Raw genomic sequence first — 22366 nt, 5'->3', positions numbered from 1 at the left:
CACAGTTGAGTCCCTCTCAGATGTACAAGTGTGTTCATTTATCACTTGATTTGAGAGGCTGGCCTTTTGTATTAGCACAGAGACTTCAGCACTTACCTCATCACAAGATACACTTCACTAGGCTTCAACAATAAGATAATGAATTAAGTATCTCCCATGGTTAATTAATCTGCCTCTTAGATGTATTATCATACCTAAATCATTAATTTGTGAATATTTAAGTTTTTTCATTGTATTTCTTACAGTACACAAACTGTGAGGGTATTAAAAAAACAAAATACAATTATGGCATGATTTGTATGATTGGGAACTTACAAAGAGATGTGGCACAGGCATTTCTTTTTACAATAAGAATTCACAAAGACACAAATCTGCAGAACAAAAAAACTCCCATAGAATGTAGTCACAATGTAATACACATGGTCGACATACAGGGCATTAGGCTTACCTCAAAACACATGGCATTGTTTTAAAAGAGTCTGATCTCTAGGAGGACCCTGTCACCATTGTGGCTGGTTAAAACGTGTGAAACAAATCCTAATGACATAAAACACTTGACACCAGAGCCACACCCAGATGTTAGTTGTGTCAGTCAATAGCACTCTGATAGTTTTTTCCCCGTACACTAACAGTCACTCTTTACTCCCACCCTCCCCTCTACTAGCACTGCCTTTGCTGATAGGTACTTTATTGAGGACAGATGCGTTTGTCCCACCTAGTTTAAAATGAATGCACTAACTGTAATTCGCTCTGGATTAGAGCAACTGCTAAATGACTAAAATGTAATGTAAAAAGTACTGACAATTTATATTAACATGACATTTATAATGAAAACTCATTACACTAAAAAGGTTTATCCTATGTTGATGATCTCCCAGTTCCTTGCAAAACTGATTTTCGTCTTGAATTAAAAGAAATATGAGATCCTTATGTTTTAATGCTCAACACAAGAATGGAAGCAGCAATTGGTTTTAAATGTAATGAATTAAAGAAGCCTATGTCAGAGGAACAGTCTCAAATTGGTTTTAGCCTAACCTTATAGGCCTATGCCTACCTCATAGATGTTTTTTATTCAAGTGTTATTGAATTGAATTATTCATCCATTTGATGCAATACATTTGTATTTATTTGCATTTATTTATTTAATTTCATGTTGAGTATGTGGTATTTAATTAGGCTGTTTATGAATTTTATATATTCATTTATTTATATATTTCATTTTGATTACTTTGAAATCCTGTCGGTCCTGTTGTTTTTTGATGAAGAGCAAATACCTATGCATGTGAAGCTTGGTTATGTAATATACGCTGTAAGAGCTTTCGTCCCCAAACCACTGCAGTGTAAGAATTGTAAAGGATTTAGCCATGTTTCAAGTGTGTGCAGACAGAGTATACTGAAGAACAGTGTGCAGAAGGATGACGGTGTTGCAATTGTGGTGGGGATCATGATCCTGAGTTCCTGAAGTGCCCTGTAAGGGTGAAGGAGATTGAGGTGGCAAAAGTTCGAGTGGTCAATCGGATCTCCTATGCAGAGGCGATTAAAATAATTGAGAAAACAAGTGATGTTAGTGAAGATATGGTAGTGGATACACCACAGCTTGTAGTAAATGTTTGTTGCCAGGCAAAATATACCCTGTGTCTTAAAAAGGTGGATTTTGTTGCGTTCATTGCCATAGTTATAAACTGTACAGCACAAGTCTCAAAGAAGTCTAAGGAACCGGACATTATTATGGCTGCGGCAGAACATTTTTGGGACTTAAGGATTTCACGTCTGAAGACTTGCAAATGGTACTGGCGTCGGAAGACCCACCCTCCCAGGTTTCCCTTGAGCCTGTGTAGGAATCAGATATGTTTTTTTTTTTACAGAAAAATTGTTTGATATAGTTTATTTCATAATTTTTGGGGTATTTTGTTCAGTTTTTGGGGGAATGCTGTTTACATCCTGCATAGTAGGTTGTAGTCTATCACAGTGCCATCCGTTTTGTTACCAAAGCGCCTTATACCACCCACCACTACGACCTGTATGCTCTAGTCGACTGGCCCTCGCTACATATTCGTCGCCAGACCCACTAGCTCCAGGTCATCTATAAGTCTATGCTAGGTAAAGCTTCGCCTTATCTCAGCTCACTGGTCACGATAACAACACCCACCGTAGCACGCGCTCCAGCAGGTATATCTCACTGGTCATCCCCAAAGCCAACACCTCCTTTGGCTGCCTTTCCTTCCAGTTCTCTGCTGCCAGTGACTGGAACGAATTGCAAAAATCGCTGAAGCTGGAGACTTACATTTCCCTCACTAACTTTAAACATCAGCTATCTGAGCAGCTAACCGATCGCTGCAGCTGTACATAGTCCATCTGTAAATAGCCCACCCAATCTACCTACCTCATTTCCATATTGTTTTTATTTACTTTGCTGCTCTTTTGCACACCCGTATCACTACTTACACACCATCATCTGCTCATCTATCACTCCAGTGTTAATCTGCTAAATTGTAATTACTTTGTTACTATGGCCTATTTATTGCCTTACCCCCTCATGCCATTCGCATACACTGTATATAGACTTTTTTTTTCTTCTATTGTGTTATTGACTGTACACTTGTTTATTCCATGTGTAACTCTGTGTTGTTTCTGTCGCACTGCTTTGCTTTATCTTGGCCAGGTCGCAGTTGTAAATGAGAACTTGTTCTCAACTAGCTTACCTGGTTAAATAAAGGTGAAATAAAATTAAATAAAAATAAAGGTGTCGGGATGCACATTACATTGTGTGATTGCCAATATACCAGAGAAGAAGAAGAAGAAATGGGCATGAACCACTTTTGGTAGCATAAGGGCCAATGGGGGCTTTCAAGAGGTTATCCCCTTCCCCCCTTCGCATGAACGACTATGGTATATCCCTTTTACATCGATTACCTACCTCATCGTCGCAACAATCCGTTTTCAGCGTCGTAGAAGTCTAATGTGTGGGAATGGTAGGCCACATCAGTCAACGATGTAGTACTGGCAGAAGAGAGAGTTAGTAGCCCATGTTCACTAACTAGGGACAATTAACCAACAGATGTAGGTGCTTGGATATGAGACAAAATAAAGCGACGTTGGAACCGAAAGCTGGCTTCATCAATCATGAAGCAGTTAGTTGAATGAGGTTGTTTGTCTATTTAACTGGCTAACTATTCCAACACAAAAGACTTCCACAGCGATGAAGGGTCTACCCGGGGTCCTGTATCTACCGTTTAGAAATCTCTGTTCTTTTGGATCGGAATTAGCGTTATTTTCGTTCTAAACAACATCCACTATGTCGGATCCAAGTTGCTGGACCGCAGTGCCAATCCAAAACAAGTTGCATTTTGTATCAGGAGCGATGCTAAAACGATCAAAAAGGTAGGTTGATATGAGCTATTTAGCCAAGCTCAACGGAAACAAATTATTGACATTTTAATGTGTTTGTATTGTTATTTTTTAGGCTTTTTTCTTGTATTGACCTGGCGTTCTCAAACAAGTCTCTGAAAGAACACGTCTATGGTGCAGATGTCCATCCCAGATGGACACATTGACCGCAACTTTGTTGCATTGTGTCCATTGCACACTTTCGGAAACAATGTAATACAACTTTTCTTGTTACATTGTAACTGAAAAAATAGTTGATGTTGACGCGTCATTGGCTCATTCATTTGCTTTCGATATTGTTGTCGTACGCTGTCTTATCCCAATTGTGTTTGTTTCAGAGGGTGCAGCTAGGTTAACGTGGTCAGTGCATAGTGAATGTGCTGATTGTGAATATTTATAGTTTTCTAAAGTACAGTTATGGAAAGGTGTTTTAAGTCTAAGGTTTGTTATAACGAGAAGGGAACAAAATTGGTATTTAAAAAAAATTATAATAATCTAACTACGCCTACTGTCTGTGAGATTCAAAACAATGATACTATGCAGAATAAGCATATTCTTGTTACACGTGGCATTTTGTGTTGTTCAATGCTGTGCAAACCATCCTAGATCTAGTATCACTCCTTATTGGTCACCATGTGACCATATTATGTCCTTTATATTGACCCTTATTGGGCCCCTTCTGCTCAAATCGAGGAGATGATTCACTTGACTCCTCCTTCTAGTCTTTATAATAAACTGTGTCTGTCTCTCAAGGCCTATACTCAAAGTGAAATGCATGTTTCCCCCCTCATATTTTGTTGCTTCACAGTTAACAAAAGCCATTTTCAATTGTGTTGCTTTTGGTTATATTGAAGTTTTGAAGATCATCATAGGACCTAGGCGACTGTCCCTACACTTATTAAATACTCAAGCACCCCTTTTTGTTTTTTTACAATGACCTGTCCTGTTATGGCAAGTACAGTGGGGAGAACAATACTTATGTCATGCAATAAAATGCAAATTAATTACTTAAAAATCATACAATGTGATTTTCTGGATTTTTGTTTTAGATTCCGTCTCTCACAGTTGAAGTGTACCTATGATAAAAATTACAGACCTCTGCATGCTTTGTAAGTAGGACAACCTGCAAAATCGGCAGTGTATCAAATACTTGTTCTCCCCATTGTATTTGTTGCTGCCTTTCATAGCCAGTTACATGCTTTAAAAGCAGTGCATCTTTGCCACTTTCAGAATAGAAACAAACCTGTTTTTGATTATCTTTTTTTCCACTCTTTTCATAGACTGGTATATTTGTAGTGCTTAAAAACCTTTTTATGGTATCACTTTTTTGTCATGTTTGACAAACGTGTTATTAATCTGTCCTGTTGTGTTCCAGCCCTGTAATTAATTCCCACAAGTGTCAGTCTCTAGTCATCATAGGTTTCCGGGCACAGCAGGTCAACAACAACACAATGCCAACACTGTTTGATGGGGCATAGCAGAGCTGCTTTGATATACTTCTTAATGGCAGGGTGTAGAATGGCAGTGACTGTGAGAATGGTAGACTGACTACAATAGATGGATGGATGAAGGCCTTGAGTAGGTCACATCAATTATTTAGTTGTTGTGATATTGGTTGAGGGTAAATGCTCTTTGGCCTCTGGTTTGTTTCAGTCGAAGGAATAGGTGTGTGCCTCTAGTCCTATTGCAATCTGTAATAGTAGTCTGTAAGGCTCTCTGCAGGTACTGAAGACTGGACAGAATGTGCGTGGACGCTACTGTCCTCCTTTTTTCCATAAAATATTTTTCTCTCAGTGCTGCTCTTCCCTTCTGTGTAGGTTGTCTAGCCTGCTAGTAGTTCATGACTTCTGGATTTGGGCTCCAAATCCTCAGTTGTTGCAGCCTGGTTTGGCAGTGTTAGCCTGAAGGTTGCATAACAGAGGTGATCTAATCATATGTCAAAGTTTATTTTCTCAAAGTGTCTTGAACTATTCCCATTGTTATTTACAAAGCGTAACTAACTTGTGTTTTTTAAGCACTGCAAGATGGTTGACTTAAGTGTTTTGTTGTAGTTGGTGACTGACATCTCTGTTCCTGTTTGTGTTTCACAGTTGCCGGAGCAGCAACAGGAAGAGTCTTGGCCTGGGGACACCGTCTCCCACTCTGTCACGCCCTCTCTCCCCACTCTCCGTCCACACCGGTAACAAGCATATAAACCATCACAGGAACAGAAGTTTGTCTCCAACGTTATCTTTTTGTGGCCTGCACTACACTAGGTAGACCTATGCCCTCCCATTGACACATTTGAATGTTTCAGAGTTAGCTGTACTACTACGACATAGCAGAAAAACCAACCCCTTTACTGCAAATATAAATATTTTCGATTTGTCACACTGCCTGTTTGGGCCTCAAAGTTTTTGTAGATTTATGCTGTGCTGATTGGGAAGGAAGATAAATAAATCTTATTGGGCAGGAGAAAATTCTGAAGTTGTCTCTTCAGTAAAGTGGTTGGTTTTTGTGTTCCTCTCAGCATTTGAATCAATGGGAGTGTATATCACTCCTAGTTGTCAAGCAGGTGCACCCTATGAATAGATTTCTGTACTAGGGCCTACATGTCATAGATGTGCAGACACTCTTTCAAGTTCAATTATGTTGAGGCTTATCTTATTAGGTGGCACAATTAAACATTCATTTGGTTTACAGTTGCTTAATTGTTATCAAACCGCTCGCATGTTAATGAGCTTTTGTGTCTTGAGTACAAAACAATCCAGTCACCGTCAAAGACAAACAAAATTCTACTTTACAACGGCGCATAGACTCCTCTCGATTAATGCCCTTTGATGGTAACTGCTGCTTTGTTTGGCACCCTACACCAGACCTATTTGAGATTTTATTTAGTCTAGCTACTTGCACTAGCTGAGACGTGCCTCCCTCCATAGAGGTTGCTTCATCGTTATTCAAAATATTTGAAAAAAGGGTTTTTCTACAAAGCTTGAATGACTTATTCTTGTTATCCAATTTAATGTACCGGTAATGATGGTAATCATCCCTTGTTTTTTCAGCTGCAGGCAGTCCCCTAGACAGCCCCCGGAATGTATCCACCTGTGCCTCCCTCAACTTCCCATTCGCTCGCAGGTATTTTGGGACCCTGCTACACTTAAGCTCTGGATGTTTATTTGTGTGGGTTTGTACGAATTCTAAGGGCCATTTTCCTCTACCTTCAGATCATACTTACTCTAGTAGACCAGTCTTTCTCCACCACTCTTGCACCTGGTCCTCATTCCTTGAAAACCATTTACGTTAATCAAACACAGAAAAGCGTTTCGTTATTGATGGAGCGACCAGTGTCGTTGCACGCACAAGAGGTCGAGAAACAGTCGGCTCCTCTAATTCCTCCCCTTCAGCGTTTGCTTGCTCGCGTCCCTCTTGCCATTTTAATGTGGGTTTAGCAATGATGTTACACTCAATGCTCTTCTCTGTCCTGGCACCCAAATGGTGGAACAAGCTTCCCCCTAACGTTAGGGAAGTATACTGCACAACACTAACACCCTTGCCTTTTTTGCACTAACACTCACGCTTGTCTTTTCTTACTAGCACTAACTTTGTTGATAGATGCTTTATTGAGGAAAATTTTACTTACTATGATTGTGATATGTTTTTTTTTCTCCTAGCAACCTTAAGATGAATGCATTAACTTTAAGTCACTCTGGATAGTAGCGTTTTAACCGTTTTCAACCAATCTGCTAACCTCACAGCAAGAGGCTTTCCGGTCCAGTGTGGGTCTATACAGTAGTACACATTGATGTAGCTGTGTGTGTGCAGTAGCGGTGCGTGGGTAAAATCACTGGGGAAGCCAATCCAGGGAAAAAAAGCCATATTACAAGATACAGTACCAGTCAAAAGTTTGGACACACCTACTCATTCAAGGGTTTTTCTTTATTTTTACTATTTTCTACATTGTAGAATAATAGTGAAGACATCAAAACTATGACATAACACATGGAATCATGTAGTAACCAAAAAAGTGTTAAACAAATCAAAATATATTTTAGATTCTTCAATGTAGCCATCCTTTGCCTTGATGACAGCTTTGCACACTCTTGGCATTCTCTCAACCAGCTTCACGAGGAATGCTTTTCCAACAGTCTTGAAGGAGTTCCCACATATGCTGAGCACTTATTAGCTGCTTCTCCTTCACTTTGCGGTTCAACTCATCCCAAACCATCTCATTTGGGTTGAGTTCGGGTGATTGTGGAGGCCAGGTCATCTGATGGAGCACTCCATCACTCTCCTTGGTCAAATAGCCATTACACAGCCTGGAGGTGTGTTTTGGGTCATTGTCCTGTTCAAAAACAAATGATAGTCCCACTAACCACAAACCAGATAGGATGGCATATCGCTGCAGAATGCCTTGGTAGCCATGCTGGTTAAGTGTGCCTTGAATTCTCAACAAATCACTGACAGTGTCACCAGAAAAGCACCATCACACCTCCTCCTCCATGCTTCACGGTGGGAACCACACATGCGGAGCTCATCCGTTCACTTACTCTGCGTCTCACAAAGACACAGCGGTTGAAAGTAAAAATCGCAAATTTGGACTCGGACCAAAGGACAGATTTCCAGCGGCCTAATGTCCATTGCTTGCGTTTCTTGGCCCAAGCAAGTCTCTTCTTCGTATTGGTGTTCTTTATTAGTGGTTTCTTTGCAGCAATTCAACCATGAAGGCCTGATTCACGCAGTCTCCTCTGAATAGTTGATGTTGAGATGTGTCTGTTACTTGAACTCTGAAGCATTTATTTAGGCTGCAATTGCTGAGGCTGGTAACTCTAATGAAATTATCCTCTGCAGCAGAGGTAACTCTGGGTCTTCCTTTCCTGTGGCGGACCATGAATACACACTCATGAGAGCCAGTTTCATCACAGCGCTTGATGGTTTTTGCAACTGCACTTGAAGAAACGTTCTTGAAATTTTCCGCATTGACCTTCATGTCTTAAAATAATGATGGACTGTCGTTTCTCATTGCTTATTTGACCTGTTCTTGCCATAATGTGGACTTGGTCTTTTACCAAATAGGGCTATCTTGTGTATACCACCCCTACCTTGTCACAACACAATTGATTGGCTCAAATACATTAACTTTTAACAAGGCACACCTGTTAATTGAAATGCATTCCAGGTGACTACCTCATGAAGCTGGTTGAGAGAATGCCAAGAGTGTTCAAAGCTGTCATCAAGGCAAATGGTGTCTACTTTGAAGAATCTCAAATATAAAATATATTTAGATTTGTTTAACACTCTTTTGGTTACTAAATGATTCCATATGTGTTATTTCATAGTTTTGATGTCTACAAAGTAGAAAAGAGTAAAAAATAAAGAAAAACCCTTGAATGAGTAGTTGTGTACAAACGTTTGGCTGTATTTGTTGTGATAATTACTTTTGCTCTATAACTTGTTGATTCATATGCCTTGCGACCGTGATATATATATACTCACCCTACTTGTAGAGAAACACCAATGCCATCCTCCTCTCTTTCATGTTGACAAAACATTCTATGACTCTGTCATACAGTACATGCTTTTATTTTTTTGTTGTCCTAGGCTACCTGGCTAAAATGCTTGCTCGCTAGCCTAACTTCCTTTCATGGTCAACTTTAGCTAGTTAACCAGTGGTGGAAAAGTACTCAATTGTTATACTTGAGTAAAAGTAAAGATACCTTAATAGAAAATTACTCAAGTGAAAGTCAGCCAGTAAAGTACTATTTGAGTAGAAGTCTAAAAGTATTTGGTTATAAATATACTTAAGTATTAAATGTAATTGATAAAATGTACTTAAGTATCAAAAATAAAAGTATAAATCATTGCAAATTCCTTATTAAGCAAACCAGACAGCACAATGTTCTTGTTTTTTTTCATTTACAGATAGCCAGGGGCACATCAACACTCATATTATTTACAAACGAAGCATTTGTGTTTAGTGAGTCCGTCAGATCAGAGGCAGTAGGGATGACCAGGGATGTTCTCTTGGTGATAAGTGTGTGAATCAGACCATTTTCCTGTCCTGCTTAGCATGTGAAATGTAACAAGTACTTTTAGGTGTGAGGGGTAAAAAGTATGGATTAAAAATTACATAATCTTCTTTAGGAATGTAGTGAAGTAAAAGTTGTCAAAAATATAAACAGTAAAGTACAGATACTGAAAAAAACTACTTTAAAGTATTTTTACTTAAGTACTTTACACCACTGTAGTTAACATTAGCCTTCTACATCTAGCTACTGTGCATATTGAACTTCCATCCTCTCAGGCCAGGGGCCCAATGTATGAATGTATGGTTGGCTCAGAATCACTGTTATAATCATTGGCCAGTATGGAGAATTAAGTAAAACTACAAGTCCAAATTCTTATCGCCAACCATTGCTAATTTAGGAAAGGGACAATTTTAGCTGGATAGCTAGCCACCGGAGGACAACAAAACAAAGAAATGCAAGAATTCAAGTAATTCTGTCAGTATTGCTCTCGATGTGATGTGGTTGGAGTGAAGTCAAATCCAGACTGGCGTCCCTCAACACATTTTTTTGGTGCACCAGGACCATTCACAGGTAAACTCACTCAGTTTAGCTCAATGCTGATTGGCTATTATTTTATGCTTTTTTTCAAGGGAGGCCAAATGCTTGCATTCAAAGCCTAGGGCGGCAACAATGTCATACTCTTTTTGACCAGACAGTATCAGATAAATGGCCTACACAAAGAGAGAGAAGGGCACTTTTTCGCTTGCTTGTATACTTAGTCCTGTGAGATACATTCAGCCTCTTGCGAATTAAAGGGAAATTATGAAACACAGAGAGATGAAAATACATAATTTAATGTAATTTTTTTCTTGGTACATTTCTTTGGGAATCCTGGCTTCCCTTGGCATCCATGAATACGTGCTCATGTGTGTGTGTGCAAAGATGTATAAATATAAAGTCTATGACTGTTGATTGAAGTGTGTTGATGTCTTTACAATGCGTTTGATAGCGGTTGTCGTAACGTTCAACCAAGAACTGCTCAATCCTTTAAGCTGGAGCGATTTGCTTTAAGTAGGCTTTCATCTGATCCTCTTCAAAACCACATTTGGCCAGCAGTGTGCTCGCAGTTACTCAACATCCATTTATTCACGACCCTGTCTTTTCCAGTGCAACCTGTAAACACTTAGATTCCTGATGTTAACAGCCATCTCTGATTTAGAATAAAGGCACATCACATTATTGGTTATGCAAATCTAGAGAATTAGATTTTTCTTAACCCAGACGTGAAAGGAAAAGACATGGTTTTATACAATGTCTCTGGAAATGGGCTGAAAAAGAACTACACTGGACTAGAGCCCCTTCTAATGTCAGTGACCCATATCCCTGGTGATTACAGTAGAAACAACGAAAGTGCTATGCACATTTCTTTGCTCTTTAAATTGATGTTGGGCTAGACAAATTAAGACTGACACATAAGCCAATTGTCAGACTTCATATGTCAAATGAAATGTCACAGGTCAGTGGCTCACTATCACAGTCATGTTTGGTCTAAGCATGAGACTGTAGAGATGTAACAGTTCAACATGTTCACCATCTCTCTCCTGCTTCTCCTGCTGCCGTGACCTCAGCCACATGGCTCGCACAGACAGGTACTTCTTTCGCTTATCATATTGTCCTTCATGCTTTTCTCATGCCCAGCTTTAAATTGATAACCACATTTCCTCAAACCAAAATATAAAATCCCCTTTTATTTCATCAGCCCAGATACACTCTGACATGTGCATATTGATTACACACAACATAATCCCTTAATGTATATTACATGAACAACAAAGTAATAACAAGACACAGCAAAGCGTTGTAGTGCGGGGACGACATCACGTGTTATAAGGGAGTTTGGGATATGATATGTCCGTTTTTCACCAGAACAGAAGGCAGAAGATGGTCGCTGGCGTCCCTCCCCTCTTCCGGCTACGGAACCAATCCCCCCAGCTCTACCGTCTCTGTAAGTCTCTAAACCCCACAGGGGCCATATGAAACTGGAGTTTCACAACACCACATATACCATTAAACAAGATATGAATAGGATAATATACGGTATACATCTGAGGTGGACAGAGACAATGTATGTACACTGACCATGTGACCAGACAGGACAAATCCTGACTGGAATCATCATCTGTCTGAATGAGCTATCATGTTTGACTCCTAGCCTGCGGTGGATAATGTCCATAGGACATGCATTAAGTGTGACGTGATGGGCTAATGTTCTGTATTTGTGCTCGTAATATGATTTGATGCTTTCGAAGAGCATTATCAATGGTCTGGTGTCTTAGTGGTTCGCACTCAAATGCCCTCATCTTATATTTTTCTTACCCTGTGAATATTGTTAGTAGTTATGCATTAACATAATCATCAGAATAAGTTTAAGTTGTGTAAGTATTCTATAAGAGAGAAAAAAAGTGTGGGGGCTCTATAGCAGTGGAGTGTCCTCCACCGAGGAAGGGTAGGACCACTGCTCTATTGCGACTGATGAGAGATCAGGACTATGCTCTTCATATGTCTCAACAAACCCTAAATACAAACTCCTCTGCTCACAAATCAACCAGCGTCCATGTTTCTGACAGACTAACTTGGTTCCTTTTCCCCTCTAAATGTCCTGCGTGACACTGTCTAGCCATCTTGTCTCAAGAGAACCACAATGGAAATAAGTCCCAGACTTTGTGTTATCCTCCATGATTTTACTCATATGTATGTATGGCTTTTTCAAGTTTTGTGTGTGCTCGTTTTTAAAAAAATGGTCTAATTAATAAACTAAAGTACAGAGTAGGAGAACGATATGAGACAATGTGAAAAATCTAAGGTCTCCATTCTGTAGGAGAAAGATGGTGAGATGAGAATAGGCCGCGTGTTCCTCCATTGTTAGGGAGTTTAATGAGGTAAAACTTGGCACATGCGGGGAGGTCAGACTGGGACAATAGGCCTGTCAGTGGTCCTCCGTGACCTCTTTATGTGCAGGCAGAAAAGGGACATCACTGCTATTCAGGACTCATGGGGCGAAAAATTGGACAGATTGCCAGAAGTCGCCAGTGTGTGCTTTTCATCGAATAAAAATATTAACAAAAAGAATGTGCTCAGCCTCAATAGCCGCAAGAAAAAATAACCGTTCTCTTGTCCTAAATACGATACCGATCCTCCATCTTTTAGGATAAAGTGTTGGCTTTTGAATTTTAAAATATAATGTCAAACACAGTTCTCTTACATATGTCGGTGGGATATTGTGTTGATTTTTTTGAGTGGGCATTTACCTAGACCAATGGAACCCTTGAACAATATGTAACACATCCCTGTACTTCTTTTTCTCCAGTCCTCCTCTTCCTCCCAGGAGCGCCTGCACCAGCTGCCCTACCAGCCCACTCAAGACCAACTCCACTTCCTGTTCAAGCACTTCCGCAGCTCGGAGAATGTGGCCGACGAGGAAGTGCGACCCTCACCGTTCATGCGCCCTCGCTCCCACAGCCTCAGGTAGCCGGCAGTTACCCCTCGCCTGAACTGTAATGAGCCGTCCTTGAAAAATAATAATAAAGTGCTATATCATCCAAATTAGATTTAATGCAACACCATATGTTCGTTTTTGTGGAGTTTTATTGTCAGACATTGGAAGTTACTACATGCAAATTGGTACTTCCAAAACAAGAGAGAGCCTAGGTGTGGACTAAACTTGAGTCAGTGGAGTGTTTACAGTGGAGCCAGCCAGCAATCCTGCTTTGTGCAATCCAACCCTGCTGCCAGTATTGACAAAGGGTGTTCAGCCCAAATGTGGTCATTCCTGTATTCAAAGTAAAGCAAAGTATTTTGCATTTGCCGATATTCAGCACGCCTCAAGTTGACCTCTGGCTAAGCTCACTACTGGGGTTGGGCGGTAGGCAGCAGGTAGCCTAGCGGATAAGAGCGTTGGGCCAGTAACCGAAAAGTCACTGGTTCGAATCCCTAAGCCAGCGAGGCAGTCAACAACCCCCCCCCCCCCCCCCCAACAACAACTGCTCCCCGGGCACCGATGACGTGGACGTCGATTAAGGCAGCCCCCTCACACCTCTGATTCAGAGGGGTTCTGTTAAATGCGGAAGGTACATTTTGATTGAATCCATTCACTTAAATATATATCCCCTTTCCCATACCAAGGTATATGGTATTGCCAGCAGTGCACATATATATATTTTTTAAATAAAATGATGCAGCAGGGATCTTGATCAAGGAGGGAACTGATTGTCCAAACACAAAAAACAAACAAATATTGTATTGAAAATTGTACCGTCTGTATTTCAAAATACCCTACGCAGACGGGAGGACACAGTGCGTGGTGCTGCTGTGTGGCTTAAGGCAGAGAAGAGAGCGCCGTTGTGTACCATGCTCCGCAGTGTGGTGGCATCAGGCATCAGCTCCCTGTGTTCTCGTGGCGTGCCGTGCGTGGGTGGTTTGCTAGCAGAGCACTGCGGGGACCTGCTAGGCGGGGGGGGGGCAGCAGCTGCAGGGCGTGGTGGGCAGGTTGACATCTGCTGCAACAGAGGCCTCTTTCATGGCAAAAAAACCCAGAATGGGTCTGTGGATGGGGTGTGTTTCTGCTCCGTCCCCCTAACTCTTGGACAATGAGTTTAAGCAGGAAAAGGGTAAAACTAAGGCCCTGTTTGTTGGATATATGGGCCAGACAGATGTGGTCAATAACTTACAGTATCTTAGCTGTTGTCTTACCTAATACTGAAGAGTAAAAAAAAAAACTGTATTTATTTTTAAAAATCTAAAGTAGCAAAGTAAAACAGGAAATGAGCTTGGAAGTAAAATAAAGTTTTGATTTAGATGTTTTGAAGGGATTATATTACATTTTTTGTCAAAATGGTGCACAATCACTTTTCCACAATAAATCTTTGTGGGATGATCATTTTTGACTTTATTCAAAAGATTGCACCCACCCAATAAGAATGGCCGAGCTCTGTCAGTCCATTTGGTTGGATTGGAATAATAGAAATTGACCAGCTTCATGTAATTTTCTGTTGTAGCCCCGGAAGAACAATGGGTTCATTCGATAATGAGGTCGTCATGATGAACCATGTTTACAAAGAACGTTTTCCTAAGGTATGTCATGTTGTCTTCTCCCCCCTTTTTGTACAGGAGGCTATGTCTGTTTGTATTTGCAATAATCAGAACGCTTATGCGCTCTGATCTTGCATAACAAGTGCTTCGGTGTGTGTTTGTGAATGTGTGTTGTCTTTAGGCCACAGTGCAGATGGAGGAGCGCTTGCTGGATATCGTCACTGCCTGCTCCCCAGAAAGCACCCTCCCACTGTCTGACGGCGTACTGGGCTTCATCCAGCACCAGCTGGTGGAGCTGGTCCGAGACTGTCTGGACAAGTCCCACACGGGCCTGGTCACCTCGCGCTACTTTGTGGAGTTGCAGGATAGACTGGAGAAGCTGCTCCACGAGGTGGGATGTCCACAAATGTCTTTGCGTCTGGGTTTAGCAATGTGATCGATAACTATCTTAGATTCCTCAATGGGATCGACCGATAACTGTCCATGATATTGATAGATATCTTAGATTCAACAATGTGATCAGCCGATAACTCTCACTTGAGTCTGTTCCCTCAGAGTACCCATTGTTTAATGATTTGCTTAGGATTCTACTGCTACTTTTTGCACTTACTAAGCTGTCTAAAGTTAAATATTCATGGGTTGTCCTTAGTCGTTTCTAAAGAGGGTATGGAGATTTTCTCAAAGGTTAAGACCGAAGGAATGAAAAAAGAAAGACCATAGTCTGGTATCAGAGGGAAAAGTTGATTGCATTTAAACAATTCCTGAGGGATCTTCTGGCTTCTGTCCTTTAGCTTCGGTTCACTGTTCACTAACAGTGACTCAGTGAGCAAAGCCTGATGCCAACACTGACAATGAACTTTGCCTGTTACATCACTTCCTCCCCTCATTGATTCTGCTGTCTGTCTAGGGAAGCATCAACATCATTAAACTGTCCATATACATGTAGAGACAACCCTACCATATTAGTGCTGCTGGGTATAAATGAACTACTTGTTCATCAGTTAAACATTCAAATGTGATAGCGCTGAATCAAGAGGAATTGATTGAGCCTGGGCCAAGAGAAACGAATGGCCAGACAGTCTCAAGCCCTAAAGCGCACAATAGATTTGGAAATGGAATGTCCCCGTAATTGGTAGTGCGACTGATCTGTACTGTCTTATCCATATAGATCCTATTAAATGACTAATGTATTCTAATTCTATGTTCTTATCACTGTTATGATAGAATGGTTGTTTCTATGGCAACATCTTTCTCCTGTGTGGACAGCCAGTGTGTACTTTCAGATAGCAGGCATGGCAGGGGCACAGCTGAGATGATAAATGTGTTCCCATACAGTGAAATAAATGATCCTTTGACATGGCCAGTTTTCTTGCACCGAAATATCCTCAAAACTACGGTATGGATATGTCAACCTGAGGAATAGATAAGTTGTTTTTGGGGGGTGTGTTAGTTATGTGGTTTCATTAGTGCAGTTTGTCACCCTAGCCATGTTAATTCAAGGCAGATTCAACGACGATGACTCACTGTTTGAATCAGGCGGCTTTCGGAATACGCAAGAGGAATATTCTCATTTGTTTAATGTAAAGTCCTCTCTGACGCATTGTTGTGGGGATACGCATGTGTGTAATATTTCTTGCCACGTTTTATTCATCTGTTCAGGGGGACACATTACTTTTCGCTTCCTTCTTCAGACATTTGTCTTCATTGCTTTGGCTTGTTTCTGACTGAGCCCGTCTCATGTGGTTCCGTGGGGTTGTTTCCAGTGAGGCGTCTTTCCATGATGCACAACATATTTCCTGTTTTGCATCTTTAATTCAAAAGAGTTCTCACTGCATTCTTGCTGTGTCTAGGTGGTTCATCTAGATAAGACTTCAGAGCATTCTCTTCCGCAGAGCTGCCCTTATTCGAAACTCACTGTTGCTCTCACCACTCTAACCCGAGCAGGCAGTTTGCCTTGAAGCCAAACTCACTGAATGTAATGTGTGGTAAATGGTTAGTTGTCCTCTTTTTGTGTGTGTCTGTACACTGACAGCTGTCCAGACACTTGCCCCTGACCTCAAAGGACACCGCAGCAATCGCCAATGCTATTCTGCCTCTTGATCCTCGTGAACTAGAACATGATTACAATGCTTATATTGGGTTTCCTATACTGATGCATAGCGTAAGGGCTTAAGAACCATTGGCTTTCTGATTTGTGTACTGTAGAACAATCTATTCTCTGGAATTGATCATCCACTGAAGTATTTTCTAACAAGCACAAGTGTAATTTCTTCCCTTGAAGGCACCAAAGGGATTTGAAAAGAAACTGCACTGTGTGGTCCTGTCCATGAACAACCCCTAGCGGCTAGCTCCTTCCCCCTCGGCATTTGGGTGGAATTATTGCCATATTACGTACACTTATCCAGTTCTCTTAGATCTACAGAGGTGCCTACCCACTGTGCACAGACGTCTATTCCACGTTGGTTCAAATGTAATTTAATTGAAATGACGTGGAAACAAAGTTGATTCAACCAGTGTGTCCCCAGTGGGTCAGGGCTAGCGCCCTCAAACTCGACTCTGGATCTCGAAGCCAGTTCCACTGCGTTTTTTTCATTGTTCCCCTCTAATAAGGGACTGATTTAGACCTGGGACAATGGGTGTAATTAATTATCAGGTGGAACAGAAAACCAGCAGGGTCCGGACCTCGTAGGGTAAGAGTTGAATACCCCTGGGCTAGGGTTTCTTTCTGGACAGGACCCATCTCTGCAAGATATCCATTCTGTCATCATTCTGCATGTAGCTAGGTTGTTTTGGACATAGTATGCTAGCTTTAATGCTATGTGGTTGTAATCTTGCTATGGATGTGAATAGGCTTTTCTCTTTTTGATCTCTGTGTCTTCAACAAAGTTGAGAATCTCCATGTTATGCTCTGTTAAAAAGCCGACAACATTTTGTCTTTGCATTTCAGGCGTACGATCGCTCGGAGAGCGAGGAGGTATCCGTCATCACCCAGCTGGTGAAGAAGATTCTCATCATCATATCCCGACCGGCGAGGCTGCTCGAGTGCCTGGTGAGATGGAGAGAAAGTCTCATTCTGATTGAAAATGAGAGCGATTCTGTTGAGAGCGATGGAAAGCCGTCTCTCTTAATCTGTGTCGCTTGGGGAATGGAAGGTTTTTAAGCCACTGCATTGCCAATAAGCTCTTTCATGGCTAGGAGATTTTATTCACCTTAATCCAATCTAATTTAATGGGCCTTGGATGTAATTGGCAGGAATTTGACCCGGAAGAGTTCTATCATCTTTTGGAGGCAGCCGAGGGTCACGCCAAAGAGGGCCAGGGCATCAAGACGGACATTCCACGTTACATCATCAACCAACTGGGCTTGACTCGCGACCCCCTCGAAGGTATTGGTACATCTTTTGCCATAACATTGACCTGAATTTCCCGCACTTGAGACAGACGTCCAGAACCAGTCAATATCATGCGTTGCTGTTCAATCATATCTTTCTCCCCTGCTCTTTTAGATATGGTACAGCTTGAACAGTCTGCTCTGTCAATGACAGTGAAGTTTGATGAGTCGGTGGAGGTAAGGAGTTAGCCACCCTGAGAGAGCCTGCAGAATAAAATAACAGGACTTTCAATTAACAATATAGGTCCTGATAGCAGCTTTGTTTACATGACTTAATTTAGTAGTCTGGCTATGTAATCATACCTGTGCCAGTCGGATAATGAGTCCCTGGGCACCTTCTTTATAATGTGAGCCTCCTAACTTGTCGTGACTTGACTTTAACATTAATCTGAAGACTGTTATTTATCTAATTACCTAAATATGTTTAATTGTTATCCAATTAAATTAATCATGAAACAATTAACTCATTAGGATCTGGGGCACCACGAGAGTGGTTCTTTAAAGAGTTACCATCTCCCGAATTAAACTCTAAAGGTCTTTACCTATCACATCTATAAATAGTCAACTTATTAATCATAAACTTGATCATATCATCATTCTGAACAGTTGTAACCTCCTTGCATCTGCAAAAACCTGAGCCTTATGATTCAGTACTACACAAATTGGTTTATTTATTTATTTATTTACTAGCTAAGTAAATGGTAATACAGAATAAACATACACACTTAATAGGTTAAAAACAGGTCCCTAGCGGAATGACAATATGGCTGCTTGATACAAAAGAGATGGAGGGGGGCAGAGAGGGACAGAGACACATAACCTTAGTACATTTAGAAACTACTCATTTACTGTAATCATATACTTTGCACATGAACCGCCGCCCTCTGAGTAAGAAATCATGAATGCTACGTGAAATGCTATATCTATCTCGTTGGACAGGGCCTTGGAATGGTGGTTGGGCCTTTTCGTGGCACACTTGTAAGGCTCTGATTGTCCAAAAAATGGTTCCAACAACTCTTTTACTGTTGTTCTTCTCTGTAGTTGTCCGATATCCGGTGACTTGTCATGTAGTCCTGAACAGAACTACAGAATTGGTTTTCCTTCCATTCGCGCCTGAAGATGCTTCTTTGGAGATAGGCTAGCCAGCCGTGTCGATGGTTCCCAGTGGGGTGATGAGAGTAGCGTAATACGATGGTTTGAACAGAGTAGTAGAATGGTCCCACTTAAATTCACTTTCGAAGATACTTTACTTAAGACAGCTAATCAGCCGTACCAGTGATTGTCCTGGAGGTGAGTTTATTGTCTCTACCTCGTGTTGAGATTCAGAGTTCAGACCACTTTTAAATGTGAGCTGCAGCTCTACGTCTCTCTGGTCTAGTATGTTAATTTCTTAACCCATCATTTTATACAGTTTGTTCGAAAGGGCGGTTTCGTCAGGCTGACACGCTCTCTGACCTCACTCAGGGGCGTGACTTGTCACTGTGTTCAAAGTTTATGTAAATCAATGATCTCTTATGGATCCTAAAATCACATCCCTCACTTAAATTATTAAAGTGTTTTTGTTTTCATATTACATGCGCAACACATCGGATGGAAACTTCGTACATGTATTGGGCATACTTTCTAGTTACAGTATTTCCTTTATACATTTTTTAATGACACCACAAAATAACAAACACTATGACATTAGTGTTCTATAGATTATCTCTGACCATTCCCCATGTTCTATGTTAGAAATATTGTTCCAGTATTCGCTTTTGAACGTGTTAGAGTTTCGGTGGGAAAAGTCTCTTGAAACAAAGACACATTCCTTTGGTGAATTTGGAGAGGGAGACCTGAATCTTCTCCTTTTGATTTACAACAGAACGCGAGCTGTTAATCCCCACCAGCTCCATCCTCTGCACGTGAGAGGGGGTCTGGTTGAAGTTATTCATTTCAAACCTGATCTGACCTGTTTGGATTCTTCGTGGACAGTCATGACACTTCTCTTGTTGTTTGCACTGTTTGCAGCAGAACAAGTGTCCACAGACCCCAACGCGAAGGAAACCACTGGAGAGTGACTTTGAAACCATCAAGCTCATCAGTAATGGAGCTTATGGGTAAGCGCTAAACAGGCAGGTGGTTAACCACACTAGCATACATATATTTACTTTAAATCAATGCACTCAGCCATAGTCAGTTAAAGGTTCAAGTTAAAAGGTCAACTGTAGACTTATGTCATGATAGACTTATGTCATGATAAACATTTAGAGAACTACTGAAAAAATAGACTACACTTCCACTTACTATGAATTAACCTACTCCTGTAGTCATGGTTTATCAATGTGGAGGTCTTGTATGACCATGGCTCTTGTTCTGTGGCGGTTGGCAGGGCTGTGTACCTGGTCCGTCACAGAAACACCCGGCAGCGTTTCGCCATGAAGAAGATCAACCGGCAGAACCTAGTCCTGAGGAACCAGATCCAGCAGGTGTTTGTGGAGCGGGACATCCTGACCTTCGCTGAGAACCCCTTCGTGGTCTCCATGTTTTGCTCCTTCGAGACACGACGCCACCTGTGCATGGTGATGGAGTATGTGGAAGGTAATGTCATATGATGATCTACCCCAAGACTGATATGTTTATCATGACTCCCTCGTTTATCATGTTTCTAAAAGAGGCGGACTGAATGAAAAAAGTTGGAACGGTGAATGTGTTCCACCCATGATTTCTCATAGCTGAAGCATAACGGTTGGTTATCTCTTGTAGGTGGGGACTGTGCCAACCTGCTGAAGAACATGGGCCCCCTTCCTGTGGACATGACCCGGATGTACTTTGCTGAGACTGTGCTGGCCTTAGAGTACCTTCACAACTACGGCATCGTCCATAGAGACCTCAAACCTGACAAGTGAGTACAGAACCAGCTTTAGTCTTTACACAGCTCAAGTTGAAGAAAGTGTAGTTTGAACATTTCTCTCCATCCCCCTGCAGCTTGTTGATCACCTCTATGGGCCACATCAAACTGACTGACTTTGGCCTGTCCAGAGTTGGCCTGATGAACATGACTACCAACCTGTATGAGGGTCACATGGAGAAAGACACCAGGGAGTTCATCGACAAACAGGTGAGAGTCAGTGCTGTAAAACTTAACCCTTTATTTGTCCTTTCACTATGAATAAAGTACATTCAGCTCCATAGTAAGGCATATGACAACAATATACTGAAAATGCCAGACACATGTCTTGAACACAAAAGCACATATTCACACACTTATACCAGGTCAAATACTCAACCCAGTATAGGTGTACCATCTCATAACTACTGTGTAACTAAATTTCAATGTGTTAAAAATACACACGCTAACGGTATAATTCAACATTATCGGTGTGGTTCTCTAGGTGTGTGGCACCCCAGAGTACATAGCCCCAGAGGTGATACTGAGACAGGGCTATGGGAAGCCAGTAGACTGGTGGGCCATGGGAGTCATCCTGTATGAGTTCCTGGTTGGATGTGTGCCCTTCTTTGGGGACACGCCCGAGGAACTCTTTGGGCAGGTTGTCAGTGGCAAGTATCCATTGATGGAATATAAACAGTGTATAGGCTTTTTAAAATGGTGTTCAATGTGGAGATCCTCTCATTAATGTGTGCTTGCCCGATGTACAGATGACATCACCTGGCCCGATGGGGACGAAGCTTTACCTGCAGACGCCCAGGACATGATCACACGGCTGCTGAGGCAGAGCCCTCTGGAGCGCCTGGGGACAGGTACGTAAACCACTCTGCTACATTCCAATGTCCTACTAACATCCCACATGGAATTCATGTCCAATCCCACATGGAATTCATGTCCAATCCCACATGGAATTCATGTCCAATCCCACATGGAATTCATGTCCAATCCCACATGGAATTAATGTTCAATTGCTTCATTCTTAGTGGTGCGCTAGTGTAGATATTGGAACCAAGCCCTGGTCTTCCATTTCACATCATCCCGGTCTGACGTTTTACTGTTGGCTATTGTTCTGAAATCTGCACACATGACTGTGATCTACAAAAATACATTTTGTTCTAGGAGGAACACCTGAGGTCAAACAACACTCCTTTTTCTTGCATCTGGACTGGAACGGGCTACTGCGACAGAAAGCAGAATTCATCCCTCAACTGGAAGCGGAGGACGACACCAGCTACTTTGACAGTACGTGGCAGTCCTTCACAAGTGGTCTTTTTTCCCATGTATTTTTATTTATCCTTTATTTAAACAGAGAAGTCACATGGAAAAGAGATGTACATTTCTAAGTGAGCACTGGCCACGAAAGCAGCATACATAGGCTGTGCTCCTATGGGGACAGCCAAAAAACCCTAATAGTGTATGGCTGCGTTTACAGGCAGCCAAATTCTGGTCTTTTGACATTTTGATATGATTGGTCAAAAGACCAATTAGTGGAAAGAATATCAGATTTGGGCTGCCTGCGGTAACACAGCCATACACGCTTAGAAAAAGGGTGCTATCAAGAACCAAAAAGGGTTTGTCAGCTGTTCCC

The 22366-nt window shown here is 41.5% G+C and overlaps 1 protein-coding gene across 1 annotated transcript in view; it reads left to right on the top strand.

The window, feature by feature from the left end:
- The window catches only part of LOC120054029 (microtubule-associated serine/threonine-protein kinase 3-like), a 50593-nt gene that overhangs the window by 11546 nt on the left and 16681 nt on the right, over positions 1 to 22366 (top strand). Inside the window, exons 3-19 of the mRNA XM_039001387.1 lie at positions 5478 to 5566; positions 6429 to 6501; positions 11000 to 11020; positions 11298 to 11376; positions 12739 to 12896; positions 14426 to 14501; positions 14641 to 14850; positions 17407 to 17508; positions 17712 to 17844; positions 17965 to 18026; positions 19860 to 19948; positions 20221 to 20429; positions 20595 to 20733; positions 20817 to 20949; positions 21224 to 21389; positions 21489 to 21590; positions 21898 to 22020. Of these exons, the coding sequence (XP_038857315.1) occupies positions 5478 to 5566; positions 6429 to 6501; positions 11000 to 11020; positions 11298 to 11376; positions 12739 to 12896; positions 14426 to 14501; positions 14641 to 14850; positions 17407 to 17508; positions 17712 to 17844; positions 17965 to 18026; positions 19860 to 19948; positions 20221 to 20429; positions 20595 to 20733; positions 20817 to 20949; positions 21224 to 21389; positions 21489 to 21590; positions 21898 to 22020 (1964 nt within the window). The remainder of the gene's footprint in view (positions 1 to 5477; positions 5567 to 6428; positions 6502 to 10999; positions 11021 to 11297; positions 11377 to 12738; positions 12897 to 14425; positions 14502 to 14640; positions 14851 to 17406; positions 17509 to 17711; positions 17845 to 17964; positions 18027 to 19859; positions 19949 to 20220; positions 20430 to 20594; positions 20734 to 20816; positions 20950 to 21223; positions 21390 to 21488; positions 21591 to 21897; positions 22021 to 22366) is intronic.

Source organism: Salvelinus namaycush, chromosome 9, assembly GCF_016432855.1.
Source record: "Salvelinus namaycush isolate Seneca chromosome 9, SaNama_1.0, whole genome shotgun sequence".
NCBI classification, from domain to species: Eukaryota; Metazoa; Chordata; class Actinopteri; order Salmoniformes; family Salmonidae; genus Salvelinus; species Salvelinus namaycush.
Note: the sequence above shows the minus strand (reverse complement) of the source record. Positions and strands in the feature narration are given on the sequence as shown.